The sequence below is a fragment of the Rutidosis leptorrhynchoides genome, unplaced genomic scaffold, assembly GCF_046630445.1.
Source record: "Rutidosis leptorrhynchoides isolate AG116_Rl617_1_P2 unplaced genomic scaffold, CSIRO_AGI_Rlap_v1 contig470, whole genome shotgun sequence".
NCBI classification, from domain to species: Eukaryota; Viridiplantae; Streptophyta; class Magnoliopsida; order Asterales; family Asteraceae; genus Rutidosis; species Rutidosis leptorrhynchoides.
This window is the reverse complement of record NW_027266703.1, coordinates 42,265-54,726: the sequence shown is the minus strand read 5'-3', so window position 1 is coordinate 54,726 and position 12,462 is coordinate 42,265. Positions and strand designations below refer to the sequence as shown.

General features: G+C 32.0%; 1 protein-coding gene across 1 annotated transcript; it reads right to left on the bottom strand.

Moving 5' to 3' along the window:
- Nucleotides 1-6,463: 6,463 nt before the first annotated feature.
- On the bottom strand, nt 6,464-9,903 carry LOC139883904 (uncharacterized). The gene is made up of 5 exons (XM_071868007.1): nt 9,777-9,903; nt 9,578-9,695; nt 8,756-8,870; nt 6,835-7,914; nt 6,464-6,718 (listed from the first exon to the last, which is right to left on the bottom strand). The coding sequence occupies exons 1-5, from the start codon at nt 9,886-9,888 to the stop codon at nt 6,464-6,466; spliced, it is 1,680 nt and encodes a 559-aa protein (XP_071724108.1). The 5' UTR covers nt 9,889-9,903.
- Nucleotides 9,904-12,462: the final 2,559 nt, after the last annotated feature.

The window sequence follows — 12,462 nt, the reverse complement described above, 5'->3', positions numbered from 1 at the left end:
GCATGGCGTTGAGAGGTCGAGACATTGTGCTCCATCGCATGGCGTTGAGAAGCCAAGACCTTGAACTCCACCGGATGCTGTTGAGAGACCAAGGCGTTGTGCTCCACCGGATGGCGTTGAGAGGTCGAGACGTTGTGCTCCAACGCATGGCGTTGAGAGGCCGAGACCTTGTGCTCCACCGGATGCCGTGAGAGACCAAGACGTTGTGCTCCACTGGATGGCATTGAGATGTCGAGACGTTGTGCTCCACTGCATGGTGTTGTGAGTCCGAGACTTTGTGCTCCCTTAGATATTACATTATTATTACATTATTGATGCCCTTTATATTTACATATGGGCTTACATCACTAGAATTATTACTATCAAATAAAAATGTCTACATTTCTCTTAGCTAGTGCGTACGAGTTTTTTTTTTAAAGATTCCTTATCTTTTTGGGTGGTGGTGGATGATTTCTTATCTTCTTCTTCCTCCATTATTGTGCTTGCAGTTTCTATTGAATTTTTGTCTTCATTGCTTTTAGAATTACTTCTTTTGTTTTTTGTGGCAGTTTCTCTAGTGGTCCAGAGAAATTATTGAAAGGTTCTTCAAAGAGTTGTATTGCCATTATTCCTTCATCGGTTATCCTTTTGCTAAATTTTGAATAAATAATTATATTCTCTGATCTGTAGTTGATGAAATGATAATTATTTTTTCCTATTCTTGAGGTTTCTCTTAGCATTTCTGCTAAGTATCTTCCATTTAATTCTTCGACCTCAGTTAATTCTTGACAAAATTTATCTTCTCTTGGAGGTTAATTTCCGTTAGAGATTCCTAATTCCACCGCTGCATAACTTGGGATGATAATTTTTTCTTCATTGAATACGGGAAATGAACTGTATATTTTTATATATATCCTTCTTTTTTTTGCCATGTTGTCTATGTAATTTCTGACAGTTTGGACTAATTTGGGAGTGAATTCTGAGAGTTTTGTGGTATTATCTAAATAGATGGTATCTATTAATCCATGGATAAAGAATCAATATACAGTCATAGGGTTTACTCCTGGGATAAAAAAAACTTTAGGTCTAGAATTTATCCTTGCCACTGGGTAGAAGTATTGGTTACTCATGTCTTTTTCTGTGCAATTAGTGAGCATTGAGTAACACTCATTAAATGTTGATGGTGATGGCTGTTTGGCTCTAGTTTTTTCTTCTCTAATGGGAATGCTAGAGATTAATGATGGAATTTTTTTAGGAATTTTTCCTATGGTGGTAAATTTTCTTTGAGTAATGTCTGAGGATGATGGTGATGAAAGAAGTTTAGATTTATAATGGGGGATTTTTGCTTGGGCTTGGTATTCTTCATAGATTTTTTGGGCCTTCTCTCTAGTTGAGAATTACTTGTGTTGGATATTTGACTAGAGATAAAAGCAAAAACTTTGTGCCAATGATCATAAACTCCTTTCATAGGTCCATTAAATATTGCATAGAATTTCGTTTGGGACGATTTGGTAGTGTCATACTGTAATGTTGGAGGAATAGTTGACGAGTTTGACTTGGATGAAGATCAAATTATTGATTTTGTTGTTGATGATGATGGATCCACCACGTTTTTGCTGCATGACTCTAATGTTTGGATATTTCCTCCTAGTTGATGATTTCTTCCATTCTCTTGTATCTACGATAACGTTGTTTTCTGATTTTATATATTTTATGACTGCTGGAAATTATCGAGTTCTAGCTGCCACTTGATCAATCTTCCTTAATTGAAGTTGTTTTGAATTTTATATTGAATAAATCTTGTAAGATCAAACTCTTTAGGAAGAAGTTCAATCCTCCATTTTCTCAATGTTTTATAAGACAAGCGAGTGTCTCTTTTCGTGAATAGGATATCTTTGCTCAATTTCTCAGAAAGTTCCTGATATATATTTGCATAGTCTTTCGACTTGTTTATTATCTGACTTTTCAGTCTGTATATATGATCTTTGCTTTCATACAGCCAGCCCAAGTTTCTTCAGAGGCGTCTGTTTCCACAATCAATAATCATCACTTTGTGGATTGCATAATTTTGGAAGATTTTACAAGCATTTTTTAGCTTGTCTAGAACTATTGAATCATTAATATTCCAAGTCCATATGACTTTTGTACTCAATTTCTTTTATAATTGTCTCCTTTCTTTGGCTAAAGATTTGAAAAATCCTTGATCTGAGATGTAATTTAAGGATCCTAAGAACCTTTATAATTATTTTCTATCTTCTATTTTTGAAGAAAAACTATTTAATTTTTCTACTACATTGTCTTGTAATTTTAATTCTCCATTTCTTGATATGGCTAACCTTAAATAGTCTATTTCGTTTCTAACAATAATTGCTTTCTTTCTGTTTAAGACTAATCCTTTTTCTTTTACTTTTTCTAAGACTATTTTTAATTTTATGTAATGATCTTCTAATGTATTATTTGTATAGATTAATATATCATCTATATATACTAAATAGAATTCTTCTAATCCTTTTAGATTTTTATCCATGAATATTTGATAAATTCATGGCGCTTGTTTTAATCCAAATGGTAATACTGTCCATTGATAATGTTTATGGGGAGGACATGTAAAAGTTGTTAATGGTTTAGTGTTTTCATGTAATCTTAATTGCCAAAATCCTGATTTAGAGTCTAAAGTGCTAAACCAACAACTTCCTCTAATTTTCTGAAGTATATAATCTTTTCTAGGTTGTAAGCATCTCCTATTATTGCTTCATTCATTTTTGTATGATTAATTACCATTCTTCTTTTTCCTTGTTTTATTTCATTATGATTTTCTACATAAAATACGGGTGCAGCATGCCTACTAGTAGATTCTTCTAATGTTCCTCTTTCTAGAAGTTCAGGACAGTCTTTTGTGAATTCTTCTACATCTATTTTTGAATATGGGATTTTATTTTCTACATTTACTTCTTGGTTAGGATCTTTTTGTTTTATTTCGATTAATTCTTGGTTGTTATTTTTAATTTGATCTAATGGATTATCACTACATACATCTTCTAATAATTTTTCTACTTCTTCTTGTAATACTAGAAGTATACCTAATTTTTCGTTTATAACCTTGAGTTTTTGAGTGATTTGTAACTTATTTAATCTTACTAATATTGGTATTTTTATAACAATACTTTTTTTTATTTTTATAAGATGGTGCGGTTAATTCTATATGATGTAAGTATTGACAAAATGATTGATATAATTTTAGAAAATTATTTTCTATTATTATAGGTAATCCTGATTCTTGCTAATATATTGATGGTACTATAATTATATAATTTCTTATTTTTATTTTATTAAAAAATAAGGCTTTTCATATAAGATGTTTACTTCCTTCTCGATTGATATAACTAGTGGTTTTTGTAATTTATTCAATTGAAATGGAATTCTAGCTGAAGCAAAACACAAAATTGCTCCTATATCTATTTATGCATCATAAGGCTTTTCTTTATATTTTATCTCAATGAATGTACAATTTGGATTAGGTTTATTCATTTGAAGATGAATATTCCTCTTATGAATTATAAGATTGACTACTATTAGATACTAATTCATATAAGAATCTGAATTTTCTATTGGTTCTAAGTTTCTTTCTATTGGTATATTTAATATTTTTAGTTTTTATTTTATTTTCAGTTTTTTTTTTTATTAGGACATTTGTTTGCATAATGTCCTTCTTCATTACATAACCAATATCTACATGTTTTCTTATTTTCAGAGCAATATTTTTCTTTTTTATATTGTAATTTCCTTAAAATCTTCGTGTTTTAAAGTTATTTCTTTTATAGTTGTATTTTTTATATTTATTTCTCGGGAATTTCTTCCATCTATATTTCTTTATAAATTTTCTTTTTTCATTTTTACATCCATAATTTCCAGGTACTCTAGGACTATTCTTACAACATATGTGGGATGTTTAAGTTGATTTTTTACTGATTGTTGCAAATATTGTTCAGCTATATAATTTTGGGTTATTTCTATTGCTCCTCCTAATGTATGAGCTATTTTATTATTTGCTACCTCATACATATATATTTCTTTTATGATTTTACTTAATGGCCATAGTAATTTATTTAGGTATGTTTCTTTATGTGCTTCTCTAGAATCTGCGGGTAATTTTATAATAGTATTTTTGAAATTCACATGTATAAGATTTTATATCACACATATTATAAATTTGTATATTGTTAAGATGCCATAAAGTTTTTTCTGCTTCGGCCACTTCAGTTGCTTTTTTCTTATCTACATCATATTTTCCTAAGAATTCTCTATTTATAGTTTCTACTAATATAAAGAAAACTTGTGAGTTTGATGTTTTATCTCTTAGTGAAATATCTATTTGTGCTTCTGGTAGAGTTTGTAGATAGTTTTTTACGGATCCTGTTACTTTATAGGTAACAAAGGTCCAAACTAAATTAGGCTTAAAATCTTAAAATGTTTTTTTCTAATTGAATTAATAATCCTTTATTATTCATCCAAAGAGTTAAACCTTCCTCTTTATTCTATACACAGTGTAGATTTAAAATATCTATGTTAGTTTTAATTGATGGTGTATATTCGTTGGGAATTTTTTTCCATTTATCATTTTGTTTAGTATAACCTTTTTCGTTCATGTAATTGTTATGGTAAAATTTTCTTCTCCTTTTATGACCTGAGATTGATTCTGAGATTTCTTCTAATTTCATTCTAAATGGTAAATCTTCTTCTGATTCATATCCATATACTACTTCTTCTTTATCATCATATATAGTATAATTTTTATGTTCGTAAGTTTTTTTTTCTTCTTTAATAATTTTTAATTAAGATAAAAGTTGTCTAACTTCTGATATTTGATCGGATATATTTTTTGATTTCATTATATAAGTCTATGAGGTGATTCTAAAGTGATTATTCTTTTGGACTTTGTAATAATAATTTCTTGTTAAATATTTGGGTTTAACTTTTCAAATTGATATAATTCATTCTTTTAATTTTTCTATAATATTTCCCTTGAGAATTTTTTTCATTTTGATTTTCTAATAGATTTTGAAGATTTTTAAGACAAATTTTTGAATCATTAATTTCTTGATGTATATCTTTTGATTTATGTTGATTTATGTATTCAACCATTATGTAGAATGATCCTTCAATTGTTTTTTGGTTTTCAATAATTAGATGTTCTATGTTATTTATTTTTTCATATAGTTCTCTTTTAATATCTTTTAGGTCTTTTATTTTTAATATATCAGATGTAATAGTTATTATACAGTTTCTAATTGTACTTTTAATATTTTCGAGATTTTTAAATATTTTTTCTCATTTTTTAATTTTTGTTTATTATGTTCATAGTGGTTTTTTAAGATAATTGACATAATGTATCGTTTTCATTTCGTGATGTGCTCTAATTTATTTTTGTAAATTTTGTATATTTCTTTCATAAACTTTTATCATATCTTTAGATATTAATATTTTTATTTTTAAATCATTTATTTGATCTCGTAAAATAGAATTCTTACTAAAAACACTTATATGATCTGAATACTACTTTTTAATTCTTTTTTAATGATGAGGGTATCTTTGTCATTTTACTTGAACTGGTTCATTATATTTTTGGTTGAACCGGATGTAGTAAGTTTTACTACGGTTGAACCGTAGTACATTTATCAATCCCGCAATTTTTATCCTTCATTGGCTTTTTGCCTGTGGATTATTTTCCATACGCTATTCTTTTGAAGATCAGCCATGATTTGACATTTCCTCAAATGCGCTGACTGACAATGCTTGTGGTCCAACTCTCAGCCATAGCTGGAGATCCAAAAGCTTTCGTCCTGTGAGAATCATGGCGTAGAAATTGGCCAAATGGATGTGGTCCAATTCGACTCGGTCAAGCTTCAGTGTGGTACAAGTCAGTAGCAGCCTAGCAGGCAAAGGTTGACATCAATCATGAATAAGATCCCAAAACTTCCATCTCCAACATTATCACCCATTTCTAATAAACTGCTAGAAACCTCAAAAGCCACCAATCTTTCCTCCTCATAGCTAAAACAAAGGGATATTTAGCATACTCATACGTATGAGCATCCATGATAAATTAACAGAGTAGATGGTCCATTCTCCATTACATAGGAAGGTAGATGCTGACAGTAGGGAAGGAGGTTTTATAGAAATTAAAGGACAGTTAGCAGAAGAAATAGGCAGAAAGAGTAGATGCATTTTTAGATCAGATTTAGTTAAAATAAAAGTGCCTTAAACACCTCGTGAAATACAATGAGAAAAGGGCCGTTAATTAAACATCTATTTGGTTCCCCTAATAATACAGAAGACCATTAATACACAACCACAAGATCAGACAAACAACTAACTTTACATTAAATTTTCAGAAACATGAAACCCAGGCAAAGACATTGATGCTCTTTAAAATTGTGAAGACGGTTGAGATTCAAAACCAACAATCCAGAAAAAACCGTGTCTATCATCTACCACGCACACTAGCAGGAGATTGATTACCTCTCTCACTGCCGTTATCTTCGACTTCGCTGGCATCCAAATAATGACCATTATGGTTGACACTCACTTCTGAACTAGCATTACTGCTTGTTGCAAGAGGGGAGTCTGAAACACTAACAGTTCTGCTTCGCATGGGCCCTGACCTCACACTATACATTGACGATGCTGGAATATTCATCATCAATGGCCGTAAATTTCCAGGAATAGTTCGTCTTATATCCTGTTAAATACATCAGAAAGTGAAAAGTGATACAAGCCATTAAAAATCGCCAGCAGCTAATAATTTCAGTATCGGAAAACAAAGTTGCTATTTAGAAGGAAAGAAATGATGCATACCATATGCCTAATAGCCATATCGAGAGACTTCTTTGATAGTGTTCTACCAAAGCCTGAGCTGTCTGGGGATGAAGACTTCCCAGACAGGTTACTGAGAGGAGAAGGTTTGTCATCTTGCCTCGGAGGTGCCAGCTTCCTCATATTTATCACCCTTTCGACCATCTTTGTTCCCATGAGACCAGGGCTCACGTTATCATTTGCTTTAGAAAATGCACGATTCACTGCTGGAACAGAGCTTCCAGTATTACGCGAAGTGCCATTGGGAATTCGTCCTCTGGAAGGGGAGCAAGATTGCCGCCTTGGTCTTCCACTAGAGGTAGGCTCAATTGATGAAGACCGAGAACTGGGTGCCCCAGGCCTTCCTCTAGTGGCTGAAAGTGGCCTATCAGGTAATGTAGTCCTTAAATTTGGTGGGGCATCAAGAGAGTAACCAGGCATATCTGATGGCTTCCATGTTCGTGGTTTTGGTGTCGGAGACGTTCCACGTGATTGTGCTGGAGAGGGGACAGGGTTTCTTGATGTACCCGACACAGATCTGGAGACCGGCGTTGACGGCTTAGCTGGACTAACAGATTTAGTTAGTGTAGGACCCAACGTGCCTGTACTAGATGATGTGAATGGTCGACGAATTGGTGTAGGTGCCCTTGAAGTAGGCTTGGAAGGTGGAGGGACCGAGGATCTAGTTGGTGTCGACGATCTTGCAGTAGACCTTGATAAAGGTGTAGTGGATCTTGAAGGAACTGTGGATTTAGTTGTGGAAGTTGTGGATTTCGTCGAGGATAATGAAGGTTTCGTGGAAGATAATGAAGGTTTCGGTGCAGAAATGGCAGGCCTTGTTGAGGAAACTGTGGGTCTTGTTGAAGGCAGAGTGGGCCGGGAAGTAGGTGTTGAAGATCTAGCAGGCTTAGGAGCTGAGGTCAAGGTCGGTCGTCCAGTTGGTGTTGCAGGTCTTGATCCTCGACCACCTGATGACGAGGGCCTTTGTAATCCCAAACTAGAAGAGTTTAATCCAGGGGATGAAGCTGCTTGTTTGGAACCCAAGTTGCTCCTTACACCAGGCTCGAGCTGGGGGTTTGCCAACTATAACCACATCAAATAAACGTGATGAGTCAATAGTAAAATATTTTGATCCAATTAGTCGACATCTTGCTGATACATGTTCCATTCATGATGAAAGTAGATAAAATACCAGGACCAGCACATAAAAATAAAATAGATGACACAACAAGTCTTGACATGCCAAGATTCCCTGTTGAATATAACTATCAAATGCTTATGTTCATCAATAATCAGATTAAATGGACACCCGATCCACCCATGGACAGAAATGAGAACTTAATCGTATTTATGGGGGCTCTCAAAAAAACTTTTAAACTTCCAAAATTAATAGTACATATGCCAAGAAAACTGTTGTTAAGCTCAGAGATTGCAGAAGTTTTCAAGTTCCACTCTGTCCAATGGTATTCAGCTTTGGCACAATGATATGTAATTTCACAACTCATTCACTACAATGGTATTCAGGTTAGCAAATTAAAGTTTTCTTGTTCTACTCTGTCCAAAGTATCCTTCGCAAGTGCCTCGCATTGCTACTAATTTTACCCGTGTAACAATTACCAAAACATTTTACCGTCAAACTAAAGGAAGGGAAAATGGTAAATTTATGACTTTTCTTTTTCAAAAATGGAAATAAGTTCACAGAAATATATATATATTTAATCACACGAGGTTTTCAGCTTTTTGGACTAAGAGATGAAACTTATCAACAAGACAAAAACTTTCCTTTATGTCTACACATAATGTGGACCCTTTATGTCCACTAATTCTGTTCTATAGCTTCCTGGGTATAAACCAACTATATCCAATTAAATTCGAACAATTCTGACGAACAAACAGTACTGTACTTTAAGGATGGAGCTCTTACTCTAGACTTTGGGGCAGCTGGGCGAGCCTTTGGTGTACCAATCTGACTCATAATAGTCTTTTGTGACTCCATCTCCAGGGAAGGAAAAAGAGGAGTACCAGGCGGAGTTAGGAGCCTGAAGATAGGAGGAAAACAGGTTATTAGATAGTACTGTTTTGAATAGAATCGATCATACAATTACAGCTTTACTCTCTGTAACAACGACACGAAACATTTTGCAGACTTATCTTTCACTTACAACCACTCTAATTGTTCATATTGATTTCTATTATGGGTTTGAGAACGTCAGGGAATGTTTTCCCTGCATAGATGTGAGAGTTATCAAATGCAAAAGAGCATAACCACAGCATATGAATGTGCTCAAATAAAAACTGAGGGGTCTACTATTAGCAAAGAGTAATGATTTTTCAAAAATTTACAAACTGAAGCTTCAAAATGCTATTTTGCTAATATAATAAGAAACAAAATCGCAATTAGGAAACTTTAGTGGCACTCACTTATATTTTAAAGATCGTATGAGAAGCTCTAAACAGTTCTAAAATATTGAGGCAAAGAAAGGGTTTCAACTTCTAAATCAACCAGGTAATATCCTAGTTTACTTTTGTTTTAGTAATCATAACAGAGAACTAAATCAGGCTTGCTCAAGACTGAAACGAAAAAGGACAATCCATTGTAAATAAGTTCTTTTTTTTTGGGAACCATTTTTCTTCCTTTTGATTCAATTTCAGTTACACATTCTACTTCAAGAGGCACACTCCTAATCGAAGAAGGGTATGAAAACTGAACAGTCGTAGAACTAGGGCAAATTAAAAAACGCATTACCAGTCATAGTCATTTTTATCATTGTCAGAGTTGAGAAAATCATCAGAAATCGTCTTTCTTGGCACTGCCGGAGTCTGAGAGGAAAGATTAAAAATGGGAGAGGTCCCCGGCTTAGCTCCTGCAGACACATAAACAGGTCAAAATTAACCAAAACTAACTGCATTTTTGCACCGAATTAAAAAATGTGAGCTAATCAAACCTAATGGAGCATCAAAGTCCTCGGAGTTGTTTAAAATGAGAAGATTGCTCTCCTCCTTCTCGCGCTTTCTCATCTCGAGGAACAAAGCGAGCTCTTCTTCTTTATCTCTCATCTTCGAAGGAGCTCGCATTTGAGTATTTTGTGCCCTAAAACTTCGATTCATCGTGAAATTATTCAAAATCACAGATCAAAATGTCGACCAAGACCTAACTCGGCTACTTAATTTAGATCTGAAGCCAACCTCTGCAGCTGAAACTCCCAAAAGGGAAAAAATGTCATTCCAGTTTCTAGTATTTCAGCTCGAGAAACTGTAACCGAGAGAGAGTCGAGGATAGAGCAACGGCCTTTTTGGAGTTACAAATACCTAGAGAGAGAGAGAGAGAAACTCCCAGTGCTCGGAAACAAAGCATTCAAAAAATAACGAACGGATTCACAGACGGAGTGTGGGTGTGTGAGAGAGAAAGAGGATTGTTGTATGGACGGAGTAGAGATCGGAGGTGAATGGCAATGGTGTAAATATGAACAAGGTTTGGGTACAAAGTGGGGAGAGATGATTGTTTTAGAGGAAGAGTTGTGTGTGAGAGAGAAAGAGTGTAGTACTGTATTGGGTTTGGCGTTGTTGCTTCAGTGGCAGGACAACTGTAAAAGAAACACTCCAGCCTAATTACTCGATTCCTCTCACTTCAAGCCTACGTTTTACTTTTCGGTTCTTATTTTCAGTAAATTTTACATTTGTCCCAAATCTTATTATGTTTCCTCTCAAATGCCTCCACTGTTGTCTTTTGGAATTTTCTACCCCGCTGTTAACAAGAAAAATATGCTTTTGGTAGGTTGGTGGACAAAAAACCAGTACCCTCTTTAAATGGCAAATTTTAATTAAAAATCTCTGTCTAATATATATTTATATTTATGATGATTTAAATATGAGAAATCTAACTTTCCATCCTCTCATTTCTCCAACGATCAAATATATTCTATATCGTTAACTTTACATATGTAATATTCAGTCATGCGAAATCATCTAATTGATCAATATATTTATGACATGTGTAATTCGACTCATTAAAAAAATTGACATGTCACTTAATTTTTTTCTAGCCAAAAAAAAGGAAATGGAAAAAATTACAAAAATTTAAAAAGGGCGGTTAAATTGAAACCTTCGCTAAGTAAAACAAATGGCGGTTTTGTATATCGGAACAATGGCGGTTTGAAATGGCGGGTTTAACGGCCCTTTGATTTTATTTTTTATTTTTTATGACTTTTTGATAATTAATTAAAATAGTTTTTAAAAAATTAAAAAATTATTTATTTCAATTTAGTCTATTTTAAATTTATTTTATGTTTTTTATAAAATAAAAATTAATTGAGAAATATAATAAAAAAATTATTTTTTATCAACTATTCACCACCACCAAATATACTACATTTATGGAGTGCCACACTGAAGCAAGATAAAATTTCCGACCGTTAAAACTAATTTATTTATTATTAGTTTTATTTATTTAGGACATGTTTTTTAAAAAATAAAATTTAATGATCTTTTCAAATTTACTAGAAAGTGACCCTCAAAAAAACTTTTACTAGAAAGTAAGTAATTAATATGGATTTTCCTTGTATGGAGAATGTTAAGTCGCTTATAATTTCAGGATTAATTCTAGATTTCTAGTTTTTTATAATTATTCTACACTTATTTATTTATTTATTATATATAATAAATCTTAGATTATGATGGAAATACACTTTATAATATCTATGTAAATAAATAATGATTTTATAAAATATATATTAAATGATAAAAAATGTCATCATATCGTAATTCATATTATTTTACTTATTTTAATTTAATTTATTTTAAATTTATATATATAATTTTTATAAATAAATCTCTTTCGAATTCCCGTAGACCGTCCGGAAATAGTAACAAGATTCGACTCAATAATGAGACATTGTATGCGTATCCGAGCGAGACAAGACTTGAAACCTGTCCCGTTCAATAACTAAATTTATTTTTTATCAAACATTCTCCACCATCAAATATACTATCTTTATAACTTCAAAAAAAAATATACTATCTTTATATAGTGCCAAACTTGACCGACATAAAATTTCGGAACGCTAAACAAATTTATTTATTTATTATAATTTTTTAATTAGGACATATTAAATAAATATATACTTTAATGATTTTGTAAAATTTACTAAAATAATATGAATTACGATATAATGATATTTTTGTTATTCGAGAATTTATTATTTATTTACATACATATTGAAAAGTGTACTTCCATCATATTCTAAGATAACTTGTATATAATAAAAAGATAAGTCTAAAATAAATATAAAAAAAATAGAAAACAAGAACTAATCATAAAATTATAGGCGATTTAACATTCTTCATACAAGGAAAATCCCTATGAATTACTTACCTTCCAGTAAATTTACAAAAATCATTAAAGTTTATTTTTAATTCATATGTTCTAAATAATAATAATAATAATAATAATAATAATAATAATAAAGTAAATAAACTTGTATAACGGTTGTAAACAATTTATTTCTTTTTTAAAAACTATTTTAATTAATTATTAAAAAGTCATAAAAATGAAAAGAAATAAAAAACAAAAAATAAAATAAAAGGGCAGTTAAAACCGCATTCTCAAACCATTTTTTCTTTTATGACGGTTTC